The sequence below is a fragment of the Puntigrus tetrazona genome, chromosome 6 (assembly GCF_018831695.1).
Source record: "Puntigrus tetrazona isolate hp1 chromosome 6, ASM1883169v1, whole genome shotgun sequence".
NCBI lineage: Eukaryota > Metazoa > Chordata > Actinopteri > Cypriniformes > Cyprinidae > Puntigrus > Puntigrus tetrazona.
The window spans coordinates 11,120,602-11,142,664 of record NC_056704.1 but is presented as its reverse complement, the minus strand read 5'-3'; the positions used below and the strand labels follow the sequence as shown (position 1 = coordinate 11,142,664).

General features: G+C 37.1%; 1 protein-coding gene across 1 annotated transcript in view; it reads right to left on the bottom strand.

Moving 5' to 3' along the window:
• The window catches only part of tgfbr3 (transforming growth factor, beta receptor III), an 89,542-nt gene that overhangs the window by 20,052 nt on the left and 47,427 nt on the right, over positions 1-22,063 (bottom strand). Inside the window, exons 4-9 of the mRNA XM_043241582.1 lie at positions 20,301-20,438; positions 7,466-7,649; positions 4,257-4,419; positions 3,206-3,353; positions 1,076-1,265; positions 609-895 (exon numbers count right to left, since the gene is read on the bottom strand). Coding sequence (XP_043097517.1) covers positions 609-895; positions 1,076-1,265; positions 3,206-3,353; positions 4,257-4,419; positions 7,466-7,649; positions 20,301-20,438 — 1,110 coding nt within the window. The remainder of the gene's footprint in view (positions 1-608; positions 896-1,075; positions 1,266-3,205; positions 3,354-4,256; positions 4,420-7,465; positions 7,650-20,300; positions 20,439-22,063) is intronic.

Sequence of the window (22,063 nt, the reverse complement as noted above, 5' to 3'; positions counted from 1 at the left end):
CATTGCGTGTTTCGGTTTCTGACAGTGGCAAACGAGACTTGCAAGCTGGCCTAACTCTGCACAAAAGCATTTTGATTGCAGAGTGAGGGTTTTCTCTTCCTCTGAAGTGGTCTATTACACCACTCTTTGGTTTCTGACATCATTGCATATGGCCCACACATTCTGGGAATATTAACACTGCATCAGCTTGAGGAAAAAACAAGGTGTCTTAGTGTTAGAGAAGCTACTTTAAAACTATAGCTTATCTAAAGTAGTTTATTACTACTTAAGTCTAAACAGGTACAGTGGCTACATTTTGAGCTACCGTACTAATAAAGGAACAAAAGAGTAGAAAAGTGTTTAAAAATTCAAATATACCCATTAAAATTTTAGGTTCAGGGGTTTTTGGTTTTGTTTTGTTTGCTTGCTTTTTTAGAAAAATAATACTTTAATTTTGCTCAAATGCATTAAACTGATCAGATGTGACAGCAAAGACCTTGGGATTGTTACAAAATATCTGCGTGAGCCAATGAAAAATTTATGAAGTAGAAGTCCCACTAATTATAGTAAACTTTTCAATACTCGTTCTTACATCTCATTATCTGTGCGTGAGTTATATTTTCTGTTACCTGTAGAGTTTCCTTGTCGATGCTGACCACCATTTTGTTCTTCTCGCACTGCACACTAAATCCTACATTTGAAGCCCCCTGCTGCTCCTCGGGACCCCCAGCCTGATGATCACGCTCCTCCAGAGGAGGAGACGGGAATGACAGGCCCTGGTCCGAGGATGGCAGGAATGGGAAAGGGAACCTATTCCGCGCGGGCAAATCCCGGGCGCTGGGCTTAGGGAGTGGGTTGGCATTGCGAAGAATTGACAACTCCGGCGGAAACATTCCCTCATCCATGACCCCTTGATCTGGAAGTAAAAGCAGAGATTAAAACATCAATCTGATTGGCAGGATCTTGTTGTTGAGGAAATCACACACAAAATAAACACAGTGATAACCTTTTTTCAATTACATTTATTTGTTTATTTGCACGTGTATTGTAAACATAGTACGTTTCTATCGTTCATATCTTTAGTTCCCGCTCTTGCCTTGTTCTCTGAGGCGCAATTTGAAGTGGTTGGCAACAGGGGTGTTGGTGTAGGAAGTGACGGGTTGGAAATCATTTTCCTCTGCCCACTGGATGAGAGCCTGAGATCCTGCGGGCAGCTTCTGTTTCACCGTCTTTGACACCTGCATCAGCCTTTCTGTGTCTTCACTCAGGCTGACGGTATCTGACGTCTGAGAAGGACAGAGGGGAAGAATGAAATAACACACATTCACTTCACATGCAGTAACAAAGAAATACAGTCAGAAGAGTCCTGTCCAACTCTAAATTTGCTGTTCTGAGACACATTTCACAACTCTCAAAAACAATAAGCCAAAGTTGTTCTTGTTTTCATTAACATATTCTGAACTAATACCTTATTTTAAGGTCCAAAATTAACATTCGCTAAGCCCCAAATGGATGTTAAGAAATGTTGGCCAGAAAAGGAATTGCAACACAATGCATGTTTTAAATCAAGAAATTGCAAGAAGAGTAAGACAGACTCGATGATGAAAACAAAAAACACTCACATTAAGTCACCTTAAGTCACATTAAGTTGTATGTTCTGGTAATAAATGGTTTAATTAAGAAAACTGAAAATAGTGTCTTGAAAATAGAATTTGGCTTAATTAAAAAAAAAATAAATTATGAACACTGTGCATGTACACATGTCTGAGTTACAGTACAAAATATACATACAAAAAGAAATGTGATGATTTAACTGTCATAGTGATAATAAGACATACAGCTGTTGATCTATCACCAATTTTCCAGGTTCAATTTGATTGTGGTTGGAGATACATCAAATTACACAGGAATTAGCTTGTCTTTGTTCTCTGTTGGGTGTGAAGGGCAGATGGTCCTCATTCCCAGCAGTGTTTCCCACAAATGCCTTACCAAGCCGGACAATAAGTTTGAGCCGATCTGCCAACAGTAGCAGGGCTTTGATTTTACAAGGCTGTGGATCGTATCGCATGCATAACTTACATTCTCCCATGCTCTAAAACACTGTAACTGATTCACTTGGACACAGACATGTTCAATCGAACAATTTCATGGAGACAGATGCTTTTCACACCATCTTAGACATTTACATAAAAATTCTCTAATGAACTTTGTGACTCTTTGACTGCCAAAACCAGACTACCGCAGCATAACGGAGGAACACTTCTCCAATAGTAAAATTCTGTCATTTGTTAATTATTGAGTCTCGGGGCATTTCTTTAACATCAACCGCTGCCATTTTTAAAACGCAAACATTTTAATAGAAACAAATGCAGCTGTCTTTGTATATTCAATGAGGGATTGGTATGTGAAAGAATCTCGCTGTATAAAGCACTTTTCTCTACATGACTCTTTTCTAGTTCAGAAACACATCCGTAAATTATCATATAAACACCTTAAAACTCTTAAAAGTAATGTGACTTGTCATAATGACACTGTAGATTTTTTCTCGTAACCAGCACATAAAAACGCACAAATATTTAGCATTAAATTACACAGTGTGCGCAATCGCTTTCCAAGAGCAGTGCAGCGACAGTGTCGGTGGTGTGAGTCTTACGCTGCGCTATCTGAAACCAGCAGCCAGACGCTCACATAATTCATATTCTGAAGTGCCAGGCCAACACTACAATAAAAACACTCCAAAGGCTCTGGCTCAAGAAAAACTCACTACACTCCTCCTTCTGTTATTACTCCATTTCACGACAGGCCTCCAGATCACACAGTTGCTATCTTTTGCTCACACAGTTCGAAATAAAATAATTATATATAGTTTACTTACAAACAATAAAAAAAATTATAAACACTACTACTACATTTTTGGGATCACTGAGGTTTTTTTGGATAATACAGACATAATGTTACAACCCTGAAAAAATGTGTTGTGTTTTTTTTTTCCTCATTAAGCAGCAAAACCACATTAAACTGTGATAATATATTTTTTTATAATAATCATAAAAATATTTGCATTAAATACAATCTTTAATCAATATAGTTTCCAGTAAAAATATCAAAATGTCTTTTAAGCATTATAAATTAGTATGTAAAGCAGCACTGAAAAACAAATCATGAGACGTTTGCTTTGCATCTTCATTATGTACTTTCCATGTAGCCAATAATTGAGAAATCATACCACAATGTCCAGTTTGCCGATTACGCTGTGGGCTTTGATAACCCAATTCACTGACTTCTCACATTTCAGAAGTAACACAACGTCACGATGGAGCGGGGCGTCACCATCCAGCGGCCTTAAATCCACAATCACATCCACCTGGAACGCACTACTCGAGAGAGAGAGAGAGAGAGAGGGAATAGAAGGAAGGCCATAAGAATCTTGGAAAAATTAAACTTCAGTTTTAACATGTTTTCTGTGTCTCGCCAATTGATTAAAATCTGGACCGTTTCCTAGAAAACAAAGCTGGACACATGTGAAACAGACCACATAACGCAATGCTGGGATCCATCATGATGCTTGCATATCTTTAGATCTGTTTTTCATTTTTGAGTCACTATTAGGCAATAGTGAGTGATATTGTTGGGGGCGGAGAGAGTTCTACCCGGCAGAGTTTTCCAAAATCAACAAAACCCTAGTTCCTGCCTATTTCCAAATAAACTTTACAGAACCGGAGGAAACACAATGACAAACTAAAATGACAGATACAAAGCGACATGCACGCACATTTGCTCGCGAAAGTAAACACACCCACATGCACAACATGGTATATTAAACGCAGAAACACATTTACGCATAGCATGCACTTATTCTATGTCAAATTGATGTCTGGAAAGGCCTTCAGCAGATTAAATCACATATGGCACCAGATTTTACCTGTATACATATATATCAATAACACATACATACATTTAAATGTTCCATTTCAATGTATAAATTATAATTAAAAAAGAATAACATTTTATATGTGTGTGTGTGTGTGTGTGTGTGTGTGTGTGTGTGTGTGTGTGTGTGAGAAAGTATGCACAGTGATTTTACTAGTGTTTCAACTTGTTGCTGTAATTACAACTCCTAAGCTTCCAAAATGAATGAAATAAGAATAAGAATAAGCTAAACATTATATCCACTTTACTCTACAGGGAGCTGTATACAGCTACAGTACAGCATATTTCTGCCATAAGATTTAAGAAAAAAAAAGGATGGATATTTTTGTCTTCAGTCTTCTACTCACCTGCTGGAGTTTGGTGCCTGGAGCTCAATGATGTGGACCTCCTGGTCATGATCAGGACCTGAGAGAACACACCCTGTGGATGGCTGGGGCTGGATGTAGCTTGCCAGGTAGTTTAGAGACAGGAACTTGTTATCGATCTTACATGTCTCTGAAAAGACTGGGTCTGAAACAAATATGAGATACATTTAGGCTAAGGGCTAGAAATTATGACAGACGTGTTTGACACATTCACCACAATCACCAACAGTTAGTTACAGTCCTATAATCGTATATTTAGTATAATAGCGCTGGAACATTTCACTGTTTGTATCGCTTGGCTTGTCTGTATTTTCTGTGTGCCAGACCGCAGCACAAGAGCAGGAATGGAAGCGAAGTGAAGTTTGTGGGTTTTTTCATAGTGGTCAAATTATTTTCAATGACCACTGGTGATGCCAATATCTAGAATGCAGGTTGGCCAAATGCAGATATCATGCCATAAATACTATTAAAAGGTAGGACTTTTGAGTGAAATATTATTACAATTTAAATAGTTTTCTAGCACTTCGTGAAATGTAAATAGTATTCTATTTCATTATTCATTTACTAAGAAAAATATACGATACATTATTATATTTAATTTGCAAATATTTTGATCAGTTTTTTTTTTATTATTTCAAACTGTTTTCTTAAGAAAGAGCAGCATTTATTTTAAAATACATTTCAATTTCAATATAGTTTCACTTTATTGTTGGAATTTCTTCCAATAGTGTTTACTAACATTAATATAACAGAAATACACATTATACAACACAACAAAAAAATACATATACTGCGTTCCATTTCTCAAAATCTACCTAAGACACCTTATTCAGAATAATTCATTTTACTGACTTATGAACAAAATATGTACGTAATCTGTAATATGGTACTCTTCTATTCGATGGCAAAAGTTAATATTAATCATAGAGAAAATAGGAAGAATCATTTTCTTTTCTTTTTTACTGATTCCAAACGTTCGATCCAAAAATGTATCGTACACAAACATGCTAAAATTAATCATAATAATACATTTTCCAACGATATTCTCAAAAATATTCTCAAAAACCTTATAAATTCTTATTAATCAGTGAAAACATAGTGCTCTGCCTGAATTCTCACGTTGCAGGAAAAAACTGCTCCTCGACAAAAGAGATAATGGCTCTTCTCTTTGCCCCAGAGAACCAGAAGACAGACGCTTCCTTATTTGGCCATTACGCTTTTGGACAAAGCGCAAGGGTGATGAGTGTGAACTCGTCATTAAAAGGCTGGCATCTCTTGCTCTTTGAGGTACTGAGGGAAAAAGGGTTGCCTGTTCTCTGCAGCAAACAGATCGGAAGCATGTCCGCTCTCATGCCGAGCTACAAAGGGTAGAGATAGAGTAGAAGGCCAGAACTCTCCTGTAGAGGTAAACACAGCTTTCTGAGTCGCTGCCAAACCACAAACTCTAAATGACAGGGGGCCAAATGGTTTACGGGCCTGACCGAAACAGGCTCAGAGACTGGAAAGTGTACTTTGAACGATGCAGTCATTACTTTCTCCTAGTACTCGAATCTTATGTTCTTTTACGGACTGAAAAATGAGCACCAGCAGTTTAACCGGGCAACCTGACAGCAGAGAGATGCTGAAGTCAGACGCGTTGCTGGTTTGCTCTCAGAACTCAGTAGGGGAAACACGATGGAGCCCTGGGTGAAACACACAGCCGGATCTGTCCTTTTTTTCTTTCTTCAAACAAGTCCTGAGGCTCCCTGCGCTAATGGCGCGGATTTTGCAAGTATCTGTTTCTACTTTCTCTCTTTCATGCCCTCAACAAGTAAACAACAAAATCTATTTGAATGTGGCAGCCATGTCTGACTCAAACATCATATCAAAGTCCAACAGTCGGTTTCAAGTTAAATTCCCCCGAACCGTTTCCTTTGAGAATAAGCCAATTTCCTCCCCTGCAGCTCATGTCATCGGGCAGATGGCTAAGATACTTTGCCATCTTGCAGGGCTTCCTGGTGCTGCTATAAATTTGGACTTTCTGTTTTGGGCTCTATTTTCTTTTGTGCTTGTTCTGTACCTTTCCTGCCAAACTTTTCCTTTTTCCTCTCGGTCTGCTATTCTTTCTCATCCTTCTCTTTTTAAAAGGACTGTTGTGAAAGGCTTCAGGTTTGGCAATGGGCCCGTACGCACAAGCTGGCAGTCAAGAGTTTTCGCCTGAAACTCTTCCCGTATGTTTGCTTGGACTTTCCATCAATTCTCCATCACTCGGCTGCTTATGGGACTGACAGAAAAGACACGCAAGCGAATCAACTGGTTACGAATGAGAGGCAGAGAGAAAATCTGCCGTTTAAAATGGATGCCGCCATGTTGTTTTTAAAATGTTGTTCGGTGGATATCAGAATGACTTGAGGTGGCTTCTTTGGGATTTGTGTTATTACCCATGGGTTCGGTTACTAAACACACGCAATAGTACATGTGCTGGGCCATGATTGAAGTTCAAAGGCAGCTAAAAACACAAATAATTTTCTTAATCAGTATTTGATTTTCAAGTAAAAACATACTTAAAGCAAAATAATAACTAATTACTAGAAATGTTCTTGTTTACCAAGTGGAAAACTGGCTTTGATTAAACATAAACATTAAAGAGCAAGTAAATATTTTAGTGCTGTCAAATGATTAATCACAAAATATATTACATAACACATGTATGTGTGTATTTATGTATACATTACAAATATAAAGAGTGAACTCATATGTTATGTAAACAAAAACTTTTATTTTGGATGCAATTAATTGTGATCAATTGTTTGACAGCATTATAATATATATAAAATATCCTATTTTATACTATGTTATTATTATTATTATTATATAAAATTCTAATAGAATAAAAAAAAAAAAAAAATATATATATATATATATATATATATATATATATATATATATATATATATATATATATATATATATATCCAAATCTGAGCAAATTTTTGTTTTAATGACTAAAAGAAAATTGGTGCGATGAGGAAAAAAAAAATAAGATAAAAGGTTTAATTTAATTTTATTTATTCATTTATTTTACACAAAAAAGACCAAAATACAAATTTGAAACTTTGTCATTTGTTCAAAATAATATGAATAAAATGAAAAAAGTTGCAACAGGTTCCTGAAAAGGATATAAAATGTTGTGCGTGCTCATATTTACATACCCTCTCCAACCTTGATGTAGATGTCATGGGCCATCTTGAGCTCGCTGAAGGAGGTAATTGCACGATATAGTTGATGGGCCCAAGAAAGCAGGTGCTCATTGCCATGAGGAAGATCTTCCACCTTCACCTCACACGATTCAGAGAAATTACCTCTCTCAAAGTGCACTTCAGATCCCTCTGCAACCTAAGAAGTCAGCAAAATAAAGCCATTAACACAATTTCTGCAACAGTTTTGTTAAATTCTTGGTTCAGATTGGTTGACTGATCAGTTTTCACAGTTCCAGGTTCAATAACCACCAGTTCCATATCACTTCTGAATTAGTCATGGAAATGTTTAACAATTGTATTACAAAGAGAAATTGTACGGTTTTTGCTGCCTGAGCCACCCCAACGTACAATACAAAGCCTTTTTGTTAACTCATGAAGTGTTTTTCCCCTTGACACTTCAAGAGACAAAAGTCTCTCTGTTGATGAAGACAGGCCCATAAAACTCAAAGATGTATGCACATCCCATTTTACAGTAAGAAGGTCTGAAGTAATAAAATTTAAGGGCAAAAACTGGAGATTACGAGAGGAAAGGAAAAAGAGTATCACAACAGGCCTTTCCAAAATGAAACCTTCCATGCGATCTTTGCCAAAACACATCTTTAACACTCTGCCCTGATGGTTTTTTGAAACCTTCTTGAATGTGTGCTTCACATTTTCACACATGGTCCTCTTACACAATAAGGTGTCTGCTTTCTACTGTTTATATAACACACTGCTGTGCATCAGGAGCTTCTTTGCATGGACGGCACACGGCCTTATAGACAACATATGTACACACTTTCACACTCGCACACCATCAAAGTCGCACTTTAGGGGGATCAAATACCTCATGTCAAGTAGCATGCAGCATTTAAACAATACTACATTTGCCAAACATGCAGCAAAACAAATAATTTTTTAATATTCGTTCAATCCTATTGATTAGTTTGAGTAAATATGTACAGCAGACACCGATTGTTTACATGCAGACCTTTTGTCCATGTGAATAAATTAAATCTGACTGCAGATTGCAAACATACTGTTTATATGTACAGATGTGCATCACATGTATTACAAAAACAACATTTGTGCACGCGGAAGGCAGCGTCTATGCTGGGAAATGCAACCAGCTGACTAAAGAAGAAGTTAGCCACGAGATAACAGCTTTCAAGAATTTGAACTATGAAAAAAAAACATTTCATCAATAACTAGACATTAAAAAAATGTATGTATTAAAGATTGGTGGGAGAGAGATGTCCTAAAGTAATTTAGAATCTAGGAAAAAATCCAATAAATACATTTTTGTGACTTCTAGTAAATAAAACACAGCCCTGAATAAAAATGCAGCCAGATCTCACGGGAATTTGTACATATTTTATGAGGAGGCTAATTCGTATGATGACCTCACTTATAAAAATGTATATGATTTTTGCTAAATTGTATGTATTTTATGAGGTGCATAATTCGGCATAATTACACCTAACTCCTAATATATATATATAAAATAATAAGGAAACATATAATTTTACTGTGTTTATCAGTAAATCAGTAAAAATTCTTACTGACAAACAGGCAAAACCTAGGATTAGTGGCAAATTTAATAAAAATTATGACTAATTGGTATTTGAGGTGAAAGTAATTAGTCTTCTAATACGTCATAAATTGATTTTTGTTGTAAATATGTCTGACAAAACCGTAACACTGAATGAAAATGTTGTTGGTTATTTCTGTAAATCAGGGAAAATGCATCACAATTATTTTTTGCTCAGAAAAAAACTAAATGAAAAGGTTCAAAGGTTTTAAAGGGTAACATGCCAATTATTCTCGAGCATAAACAATCATTTCAAATAAGCACCTTTCGAAATGTGCTTTTTCATGCATTACATAAAACAGATTCGTTTTTGAACGGTTTTCATTTTAGTGCTTTATTAGACCTATCATTTTGATTATAAAAGGATCATTATTCTACATGTAGAACACAGTTAGACAGAGAGCAAGTGAGAGTAGTGTTAGTGTCATAGTGGACAGGAAGAGTAACACAGTATGTACACTTCACAGCTGTCATAGCACTGCTGTGTACTTCTGCCAGCTAACCTTTCATCCAGGACACTCTAACTATGCGTTACGCGCTTGATTTCCTTCAAATGCTATGTTTAAAAAAATAAGATGCAAATTATAGCAATTACTGAGTTTAATGTGAGCACATCAAAGCAGCTAAACAGGTAAGATGTAGGTAAAAAAAAAGTCTGTGTTTAAGTTTAATTTAATGTGCTTTTGTAAATGTATGAAGCATTGTGCTGTGAGCTTCTCTGCATGTCGTCTTGCTTGACTTGGGCGGGCTCTGCTCCGAAAGTCCTCCCTTTTGGCTCCAAATGGACCTTGGGTCCACATGCTCCATTTCAGAGAGATAAACATTCACATATGTTGAAAAACTCGCCGTGCAGCTCCACACAGCCAAGCACAAGGTCTAGACGGCCCAGACTCATTACATTTCCATGCTTGTGAGGTTTTTTTCCACTCATTTCTCTCTCGCTCATTCTCCCAAAGGTGTTCTTTCTGCGCTCAGCCGGCCCCGGGCTGGCAAACCCAATTAAACCATTATATCACACCACAACTTTGATGGACCCCATGCGAGCTGCGCCGATCCGAACTACAGCCACGCAGGGCTGACAGACAGAAGAGGTGGAGATAAAGAGAGGTATATGATGTAGCTGAGATCTGTCCCGGTGCACGACCCAGTACCAGGAGGAACATCTGCTCGACCTCTGGACGGCTCCCCAGGCAAACACCCCATCCTTGCCAGAAGTGATAAATTTCGAAAAGAAAAAGACAAAAGCATGAGAAAGGCACAGAGGCCGTCGAAGAATTCAGGACTCGGTTGAAGGTTATTTTTAGGGTTCCTATGTACTGTAGACAGTGTGTAGTTTGTGAAGTTTTCCTTTTAAAGGAATATATAGGGTCAAGATGGTACGTTTAATCAATAGCATTTGTGGCCTAAAGTTGACTATAATAAAAACAATAATAATTTCAACATATTACTGGAATTTAATTTATTTACAAATTTTTGTGTTCTCTTATTAGAACAGTAATATTTTTATTATTTTAAAATGTAGTTTTTAAATTATTTTAATGCATGTGCTTTTCTATTTTATTTCATTATTTTATTTCTCCATTTATTTATTGGAAACCCTGAATTTTTCAGATGTTTTCAATTAATAGAAAGTGAAAAGAGCAGCATTTATTAGAACTATAAATGGTTTCTTTATGTCAATGATCAAATAATAAAAAAAAAAAATACACTAATTCCATTATGTAAACATGCATATTGTTTACATTTTGTGGCTATGCTATTAATACAGTGAATATTATTCTGCTTTACTTTTTGGAAACATTTACTTGTGTAATATATTTTTTACACATAATTATTCATACATTTGCATAGAGAGAGAAAACAAAAACAAAAGTGATAATTAGCTACAAATGTTGTTGATTTTTTTTTTTTTATTCCTTGAAAGGTATAAGAGAGGAGAGGAGAGGAGAGGAGAGGGTTGGGGTTTCTGCTGGCAAGCCCAAATGAGCACAGAGGAGTTTATCGATTTAATTGCAGGAATAGGGCTGTAATAGCCTCAAGGAATTAGAAGGAAAAGCCTAAAACTAAATTAGCTCCAGGCTTTGGGAATAGTTTCAAACCTCAAGAATTCCAAAAGGGAATATGAAAGCAATAAACCCACTCTGGAGTTCAGCCAGATCCCCGACCCCCAACCCAAAACCATCTTCATCCCTTCCAAACCCATCAAACTCAATGCCAGCATAGAGATGGACAGACATGTTTTTAAGAGATTATGACATAGTATATGACATGAGTCTAACTTTTAGTAATGAAATTAAAATTACAAGTTACGTGATTGGCATCAAAGCTTTAATTTGGGAGATTGATTACTTTACATACTGTACCTAAGAAGGACTCGCAGTGTACGTAAAAAAAAAAACTAATAGTATATAATAGTAATAATGACTTCAGAGCGAGAGGTAAGTAAAAACAAAGATAACTGTTAGTTTATGTAGAGTTTTATAAACAAAAGTAAAATGAAAAGCAATTAAAAACATGTTTTTCAACAGTGCGTCTCATGAGTGATGTGGTAAGTGTTGGTGAAGTGAGGTTAGTGAGTGTTGAAAGCTGCAGCTCACCTTTATTGAGCATAATTAGTGGTGTGTGTTAACAGCAGAATCTCTCTGTGGGAGGCGGTTACCTCAGGCTGGAAACCCCGATCCCAATCCTAAAAGCCAGTTCTTATTTCTGGATAATTATGAAACAGGATCCAGGGGAAATAAATAAATAAATAAATAAATAATCAGTTGTCTATTAGATTATAGTTGTATTGGCTATTCTCATAAGCCTAACTCATAAAAGCCATATGACTTTTGCTTTAATTTAAACACTAAAATTATTAAATAAAATATACATTTAAATAAAAAAATGAAATAAGCATATAAAATGTATTTATTTACATTAAAATAAATAAATAATAATGCTACATTAAAAGTTCTGAGGGGTGATTATGCAAAAAGTCCTTAAATGGAGAAGGTTTGGGTGTATACAAACTACACAACTGTTAAAACAGTCCCTTAAAAAACATTAACTAAGTTAAAGGGTAAGAACCAATTCATGCATGTATATGCCTGTTTTAAAGAAATTTTAGCATGAGAAACTATTCTGTTTATATAAGCAAGAACATTTGTAGGCCATCAGTAGTGACCTGTTGAGCGAAACACTATATATCTATCCAATAAAGATAGAAAAAGTATCATTCTCTCCACTGAAGAGTGTCTTGTATTGTATTGGAGCAGAGTCTGGTTTGAGAAGAATGACGTTTCCCTCAGTGTCTTGAGTGTCACCGCTTCTCACTCTCACAAGAACCCGTCTGGAACATTTCAGCAGGCTTAGCCCTGCATAAATCTTCCTGTTTATGCCTTATCTGTCGGTAAACAGGTCCAGACTGGAGCTTAGCCCTGGGTTAGCTCAGCGATATGAGCTAATGTCCATGCTCTGCTCTCAGGAGTCTGACTCTGTCTGAGTCTGTGTAGAGGCTCAAGGGAACTCTGTGAGGTAACCTGACAGATCCAGAAATGTCCTACAGAGCTGCTGAGTCTTGCACAGCCCAACTAAAAATCACATCATCCAGCCAAACCAAAATGTTTTATCTACTTCTGCTGAGAAAGCAGAAGAACATCCTGACATCTGGCATTTGCTGATCCAAAAGTTAGAAAAATTGGGTTATGAAACGTTACATCTCACTACTGCCATGGTTTTTATACCGGTTTTGTTATACAGTACCTACGTTCAGACTCAGCCAAGGGCGGCACCATCTGCACAGTTTCTATCACACCTGTGTCCTCAGAACGTCTCAGATTAACATCTGTCCTCCACCTAGTACCCTACATGCTTCCTGAAAGCATATTTCACTGGATTTCCTGCACCTTCTGCCTATCAACGTCCACATATTACAACCATATGTTGAGAATAAGAAAAGCTGGCGTGCCAAATGGTTTATATCAATTATAAGCGCACACTAATCTCACTATGAAACGCCCTCTCCTTGAGAAAGCTAAAATATCTGTAGTAGATGATGAATAGTTTGAAACGGACGTGAGAGTAAAGAGATTCAAAGTGAGCTTCAGGGAAAAAGTGCCATGACGTTCTAAAGAGAGAGGCGGTAAATAAATTTGTGGGTGATTTGTTCCGCTCACTCCAGAAAGCTAATCAAGTTCCTGGCAAAATTCCACGGTCGTGTTCCTGCGAGCCGGAGAGAGAGAGACTGCCGTGGAACAAACAACACCATCTGTCTGCAAGCGTCACAGAAGAGCGTTCCTGCAGATCAACCTCCATCGCAAAACCAATATTGGTCCCGTAATGGTTTCAATTAAAAATCAGAGGGAGAGGGAGACTGTTTTTGCTAACCTCCCAAGGCAATAAAAATCAGGAAAACAGCCATTTGGCAAATACAGAAAGAGCAACAAATTTACAACAGCCAAACTTTTTCGAATGTTGCGCCATCATTTCATAAACATCTGCCAGATCGAACACAGTCCCCAATTTAACAAGACCCTGCTGAAGATCACAGCTCAGACCAAAAAAGAAATTCCAGGCTGATTAGTGCTGGTTTGATGCCGGTCTAGTCAGTGGATCATAGTAGCCTTCTTGTGTGCTAGCTTAGAACTAAAGGTTGTTGCAAAAAGAGTCTGAAATCTTTGAATGTGGTTATGCGTCACAACAGAAATGTGTCATAAACCGAAACCTTGGACACAGAGTCAGATGCGTATGAATTAATCTGTTGCGAATTTTTTTTTTTTTGCAAAACGGTACTAAATGGAGTCTTGAAGCAGTGAGAACGAGGAAGGAAATATTGGGTCCATTCAATCCTCAGATACAGAATGAAACGAGAGGCCACTTTGATTTTGGATTTTTTAAATGATGGACAAACGTTCAGAGGTAGTGTGTAAACGGGATTGACACAACATGAGGTTGTATTTATTTTTAAGTGTGTGACAATTTCTTGCTCAGTGTGCAACGGCTTTAACCGTGTACCTTGGTTTCACCAGTTATTTAAGCAGAACGTATCTTTTTGGGTTGCAAGCTCTCCATAAATGAATATGTATTTGCAGATTGCGACATTAACAAAGTTCAAGTAATGTGGTCCTTTACTTATAACCAGAGTAAGATGCAACTTACACATAGCTGGTGCACATTTTTGTTAAACATCTTGTTGCCTAACCAAGAAGGCTTGGCCGTAGAGTCACTTGACCAAGAGTGCTATAAGAGTATTGTAGATACCAATACCCCCCGCCGATCACCAGCAATAAAAGTACAACATACGCCAACTGTTCTGGTCTCCTTCATACAAGAACAATATTTGTTTCAAGATGATTCTGATATACAATGTCTCCCTTCAGGCTCTTTCACGACTGGCGGTAAATTGGCAATGGCGTCACAGAGATTGTGTTTTACAATGAGATGTTTGGATTTCAGGGCTTTTGTTTTAGGGCTGGGTGATGTATACAAAGCAGCCAAAACCAGCTTTCTGCTCAGACTCCAGGACTCCCATCTGCCTCTTTGGACCTCCAAGTGCTGGAACCAGAAAACAAGGGTTGGCAGGGCTTATCCACAGACAACCAGCCTTATAAAGCCATTATTCGGCTGTAAAAATATGCGCGCCAACTTTGAGGGCCAGAGACGTACAAAGCTGGTTGCAGGGTCAATGAAAAACAAAGAGAAGAAAAAATCGTTTCAAAATGTAGTTGAAAATGTGCCAAGTTCTTAGAAAAAGTATTTTGGAAGTATTTGGTTTTGATCAAATACTATTGTCATCAAAATGGTAAATGTCATGCAGTACAACCACCAAGCGCAGTTATAAACAATTTTTTTTAGTTTTAAAATATATTTTTTATTTCAACAAATTGTGTCTTTTTTTCCCATTATGATAATAGGACAGTTGTAAAACACTGACATGCTTGATTTTATTGTATTTCAAATTTAGAAATTAAAAACAGGTTTACTGATTTTATTGTATGTTATTTTTATTTATTTATTTTTTTTAGATTCAAACAGAAAACATTGACCCTGAAGTAGCTGAGCTGAATTAGTTGGGTTGATCTGTCCCTAGACGTGAGCAGATGTACACCCTCTGCTTCTTCTCCAGCCATGTTTGTAAGTTTTAAACAAAATCGCACAAGACTTGGCTCTGATGCTACACACTCTTGAGCCATCTGCTGCAGCTATGTGCTGGAACTGAGTTCAATTCACTGAGAGTCGAGCCGGAAATAGTGTGTGTGTGTGTGAGCCGCTACGAAAAGGATGAATTCTGTCAGTGTGTCAGGATGCCTGGTAAGGAGGTTCTTCTTGTAAAAGTGTGAGCTCATAGCCCTGGCTGATCTCACACTAACTGTGAGGGCTGTGTGTGCCTGTGTGTATTCAGATGATGTCATCATGAGACTTGGGCTAATAAAATCAAAGCCAAGAGCAAAAGGAAGATATGAGGCAAAGGGCTGGACGTACGGTGCTGACAGCTCAACAATGGGATCAGGTCCTTTTTCGCAGTCCTGACTCATTATTAAGATGTTCCAGGAGACATGGGGTTTGAGAAGTAAAGTCCCCCGTTTGCAACGAAAGGGCCAACAGATCACATCATCAGCTCACATAAGGCACCAGGATTTCTGTGCTATTAGTCAAAACTAAGAGTAAGTCCACTTTTGGCCAGTGCTGATGCTAATGTAGAGAGCAGGGTGTCTAGTGTGTGTGTGTGTGTGTGTGTGTGTGTGTGTGTGTGTGTGTGTGTAGCCCTGGCAGTAGGGCTATACAAATAAATTGAATTTCTAATCGCAATTACAATTATAGACACCACAATTACATAATCGTTCAAAATTAACTTATGCTATTCTGTGCGCATAAGATTTGATCTTTTCTTTCTACGAGTCTTTTTAAGGGTTTTCATTTTATATTGTATAATTTTATTTCGTATAGTTAACATTTGAGGCTAAATACTATAGAAAACCGCTAAGTTTTTCAGTTGTTTTTAGCTTGTTTGTTTTAATCTAAAAATATGGCTTGTGGTTGCTTCAAACAATGGCGAACACTATTCAATGTAAATTGTGATGATCGTCATTAATAATCCCAATTGCAATTCCGAGGGAATAATCAACGATTATGATTTTTGTCATAACCGTGCAGCCCTACTTAGCGCTACGTACTATTTATGCCAAGTATAAATAGCAATAAATGCTATTTACACTAAAGGTAAGGTCACATTTACTGTACACCCACTACTGTAGGAACCAGCTGGAACTCTTAGTCAAGCGGCTAACAAGAGCGATATTTCTCACCATGCAGAGGGTTGATATTTATAATTGACATATCCTTTGTATTGTATTTTGGGCTTTCGCAAAAGAAAGATGTGAAACTGCTCTAGACAGTATAAGGTATCAAAGAAGGAAGACATATCTGTAGCATTTTATTCACTCAGCTTGCATTTAACAAGTCAATCATATTTGTTACGAGCGCTTTGAGGATTTGTCTTGGCCAAACCACAGCTACCTGCTGAAGCGTCTGTTGCGAACGCAATCTTCATCTTTGCCCTGGGCTCTGCCAAAAGGATAAATATGATCTTTAATAGTACTACATACGAAACTAGACATTTACAAGAGTGTTGCCTTGCTAATAAACGTCCAAGGATGACCTCAGCACGTTCTCCTCCGAAATATATTCTGCCCGTAGTTGTCTGTCTGAAATCATATGAAGCCGACATATAAGAATACATCCTGTCTCTACAGGAAATAACTCAATTTGTGGTCTAGCACAATATTACATTTTTCTTATTCATAATCTCAGCAGTATCTGAAACCCGAGCCTTGGTTACAAACCAAAAAAAAAAAAAGTGGTTTGGTTTCATTCTGTGCTCGGTTTTTTGCCATGCAACAAGACTGAAATATGTTTTATAGACGGGCAGTTTTATAGAATAAATAGTTCCTTCCCACACCCAGGTGATGAATGACAAGCGATTAGAATTCTGGAGGAAAGATGGGCTCTAACGTGGTCAAAGTGGACTGACTCACAAAGAGAGAATGCAGGGTGTAGTACAGTTGGACAACTCTCTGTGGCCACTAAAGGGGTTATGAACACATTCGTAAATTTGTCAGTATGCATGTTTAAGAAAGCTCCTTACATATACAAAGAAAGTATGTACTTCATTTGCGTTTGCGGAGACACTATACATCCGCATTCACAACACAAGCAGCGGAGCAGAACTTGTCCGCACAGATGGAAATAATAGTGGCTCTCGGCACTACATTCCTCATGCTATGGTTTTAAAACACATTTGAAAATGATTATTGCATAGAACCGCTAGCTACATGAAGGTATTTACAGCGTAGACCCGGGAGGAAGAGTGTGACAGTTAAACCAGGGACAGGGTGGGAAATTAACACCCGTTACCAGCCAAGTGTGGGCGCATAATTTATTTAAGTCACGGTTGCGGGCGACCTGTCTCTGGTTGGCCTTTACAAAAATTTCTCATGTAGCATTAGGGATGTGCAGCGTTTGCAGAGGTTTGTATTATACGTGAATCAAATGAATCTAAGGTCCATGTAAAAGAACGCAAAAATGCCAATGCTGGAAAAAGTATAAAAATATTAGATAAAAAAAAATTAAATGCACAAAAGGTTAAGTGGAAATTAGAAGTGTTGCCTTGGCAACCAAATAAAAATAATACAATTTCAAAAAAAGGAAAACCCTAAAATAAAAAAATAATTAAAGTTAAACATAAATAAATCTAAAAAATAACAAAATAAAAAAATAAGATAAATTAATTAAATTACATTTAAAAGGTAATAGCCAATTCAAAGTACAATAAACTGTACAACAGCACAGAACATTAATATTCAAATAACCCTGGATAAGAGAAGGAAATGCTAAAGAAAATTATTTTATTTACTGAGAAGTATTAAGTTATGTTTGGAATAATACCAATTTTTTTGGTACTATTAGTTGTAGTAGTGGTAGCTGTAATAGCATTTTCCAAAAGAAGCATCATAAACAATAACTATTAGGTTGTTGAAACACAAAAGTATTTAAAAACAAAAAGTGTGACTACATTTTCAAGACCAAGTACAGCGTGAATGCATAAAAATAAAGTTTTTTGTGGTTTTATTCCGTTTTACTTCCATTTACTTTTTTAAGTTTAGTTATTTCAGAGAGGATTACGAAGAAAAAGACAAAAACACGATGTCATGTACAAAGATTTGATGACTTTTCTTCCAATTTCACAGCTATGTTATTCAGCATTGCAACAAAAGCAATCTAAGAAAAATTGAGCATTTTGCTGGTGGGTAAAAAATTCATTTCCCATCCTGGATAGCGATGCTTATGATCAGAGATCCTGAGCAGCCCACTTTCATTTTCTCATTAAGCCCAGTGCTCTCCTGTCTAAATATGGTCGGCCGTTCAGGGGGTGGCTTTCTTTACTTAAACCCCTTCCAGCTCTCCTCTGAGCTCCCTCGGTGCAGTGAGGAACGCCCTGGATCTTGTCATCTTGTTATTTTAGGGTAAAGAGGAGTGAAGTAACTCTGCGCTGTTTCACAGGTTGGCTGGAAAACAATAATGTTGTCAGGGAGAGTCTTAATCGCTGATCTCACTGGTCTATTATGTATTTGTGAGTAACACTGCTTCGATCGAACCTGTGTCTAAATAGTTTCCATGATTAAACAACTCCATGACGATTCTTTTGTTCTAATAGTGAACGTCTCCTGCAGTTCAGTGAATACAAAGAGTTTGGGTTTAAAATAGGTAGATATGAATTCTTATATTCTAGGCAAAATGTTTTGAAAGCACACTAGGCAATCGCTTAATATCTCAGCTGTTTATTCTAGATAACAATGGGCTCGTTCATAAAACAAATATATGGATATCTGTGTGATTCTTTTGTAAAAAAAAAGGTAAAATGTCTCATGTAGTGACATAATAGATATGAATTTATGATAAACGAAAAAACATTTGATTTACACCATATTCTTGTTGTGAGTGTTCAGATGAGTGCTACGTAACAGAAACAGTAACAGATAGTTTCCTTCATATTACAACACCGGAGTGAAATGGATTATCATGAAACAAATAAATGTAGCGTTAAGATTTCATTTTTTGATCCGTTAAGGTTTTTCCAAATCCAAAAACTGTCCATTTACAAGTTTCCTGATTATTTCTGATCGACCACCAAATTTCATTCAGATCAAGCTGAAACTGATCGACTGCAGTGTTTACATGTAGTCCTTTCAATCCAATCGAACCATCAGTCTGATTATAAACAGATTATGCGTGTACATGTAAACATAGCTATCGAGGGTACACATCTATCCCCAAAACTACACTGATGCTTTTACAAACAATTTACAAAGATCAACTCTGCTTGCGTTTCGTAAATGATGCTGTTCTGCTGCTCAGATTAACAGCACCGAATCATTTCACACGTCTCCTCTAGAGTTTCAATAGAGATTTACATTTCCACAGACGCAAATTGAGACATCTCACCATGAATATTACTTACTTTTCTTATACTAAATAATCTAAGCCATGCTGTTCACATGAACAATACAACTTATTAATGACACGTTCACTTCATGTGAGGAGCCTGTCCATTTTTTTTCATCTTAGAATAAACATTTGATACAAGCTGATGAAACCACGAAAACTACGCCAACTACGAAGAGCACCCACTGAGCAGTAAGCGTTTCTGTGGTGAAAGCGATGGGTAAAGCAGTGGGGAACAGAGCGAAGCCACAACTAGAGTATAAACCTCGACACCGTCTCGCCACTAAACATCCGCCAGGCAGCGTGGTGAACATCCACAGACTGCAGCAGTCAATATAAACCTGTGAGCCGGTGCCAGATGCAATTACACAAGCCTCTGTCTAAAAGCTGGTTGTGTTGGCATGGGGTGCGTTTACGTGTGTACGGACGTGTGTGTGCGAGCATGTTTGTATTTCCTCTGGGTACACACACCTGAATGCATCTTTGAGCGAGTAAGACCTGTGCTGACAGGAGACTGGAGAAGTTTGTTTGAGGAAGGCAAGACGAGCCAAAGAGAGTGTAAATGAATTGTGTGTTTAAAGATGCTTGTTGATTTGGAATGAGCGGGAATCTGAATATTCATTACAGGGAACATGTGGATGGAGTTGGCTCGGAAGCGGTGCAGGGGAGGATGGGGAGACAGACAGGGACGTGATAGAGAGACGGTTTGAGAGTCGTAAAGCAGTTCGGACTCACATGGAAGATGCGTTTGACTCCTGAGGCCAGTTTCTCTGTCCGAAGCTTCCAGAAGACGGGCTGAGGGGAGTTCAGGACGAAGACCAGCGGTTTCTGGTGCACAGGCAGGGACTGGATGGGCCGCAGATGTAACGCCACCTGAACACAGCAAAGACAGGGGTCAAATGAGAACGGCAAAGAGAGAAGGGAAGTGAGAGCTGGAGACAATGAGGACATTCAATAAAGACAGAGAGGACACATGGGGGGCTTTGGACTACATAAAGACCTCAGAGCCTCAGCTGCTATTGAAAAACTTTCAGTTTAGACCTTTAAATGACTAAATTCTTGGACAAAATTTGTTTTGGGGAATACATTGAGACTGTACAGTAGCTTAATATTCAACTGTGAAAACATAATCAATCTATATATATATATATATATATCTATATATATATATATATATATATATATATATATATATATATATATATATATATATATATATATATATATATATATATATATATATATATATATATATATATATATATCTATCCATCTATCTATCTATCTGTCTATATATATATATATATATATATATATTTATTTTATTAATTTCACACACACACACACACACACACACACACACACACATATATATACACAAAACCTGTTACCAAACAAAAGTAGAATAATTCATTAAATGTTCAAAATATAGAATAATAGTATAGTATAGTTTTTACCTTAGAAACTATCCACTTAGAAATTGACCTTCCTTATGCTTAAAAAAGGAGTAAAAAGTATTTACAGCTGATATTAATATTGAAACTCCAAGAAAAGAATGTGAAAAAGATACCTATATTTATCAAGCTAATACAATTCTTATAAATATCATAAGTCGAGGCCCTGTTGTAATACACAGTTATTGTGTTTAAGGTGTACAGAAAATGCTAATTTTTATTTCATTCTTACATCATGTGACATTTTTTGAAAATCTGATGTTACTATAAAACTTTGAAAAAGTTTCTCAAAACTTTTTATTCATTAAAACCTTAAATATCTTTTTTGTGTGTATTCACATTAGTTTTTGTGTTGTAGCCAACATCTCACATCATATTTTAAGCACAAGAAAAGCTGCATATTTCATATGTGGGATTTGCCAACGGCCATAAAGATCATGCTAGACAAAGCTTTTATTTATATCACAAGTAAAATACAGTTCACTGAAGTCCCTCTACGACTCCATTTGCATTTATGTTGACCCCGTGTGTGGTTTTGACCCCAACGTGGAAATCCTCGGAGTCACAAAAAACGTCTCGTTCCTCTAATCCAAACTTTCCATTCCATTCCGTCCTCGCCTACATTCTGTAGTTCTTTTTTAGTAATGTTAGCGCCAAAAACATGACTACAGCATCACTGTGGTCGCCTGTTACTCCTTATCAGTCGGTGCTATTTATGTCTCCACCCGCTGATAATCACACAGTGACTGAGAAAGCCGTGTTTTTCTTTGGACGGTCGCAATATGTGGCCTCACTGGTATTTGAACTTTCACACACAGGCTCGGTTGTTCAGAAAAGATGGTGATAGTGAATTAAGCCAAAGGATGGATAAACAGATAGCGGTTCAACAAGGCTGGATGGATGGATTCATTCGAATGAATAGTTATTGTTCCTATTTGGCTTGAGATTTAATATATTTTATATTTATAGTAAGCATAGATATTTAGCAGACATTCAGGCTATGTATATTTTGACTATTTGCCAGTTACTCGACAGAATGGCCTT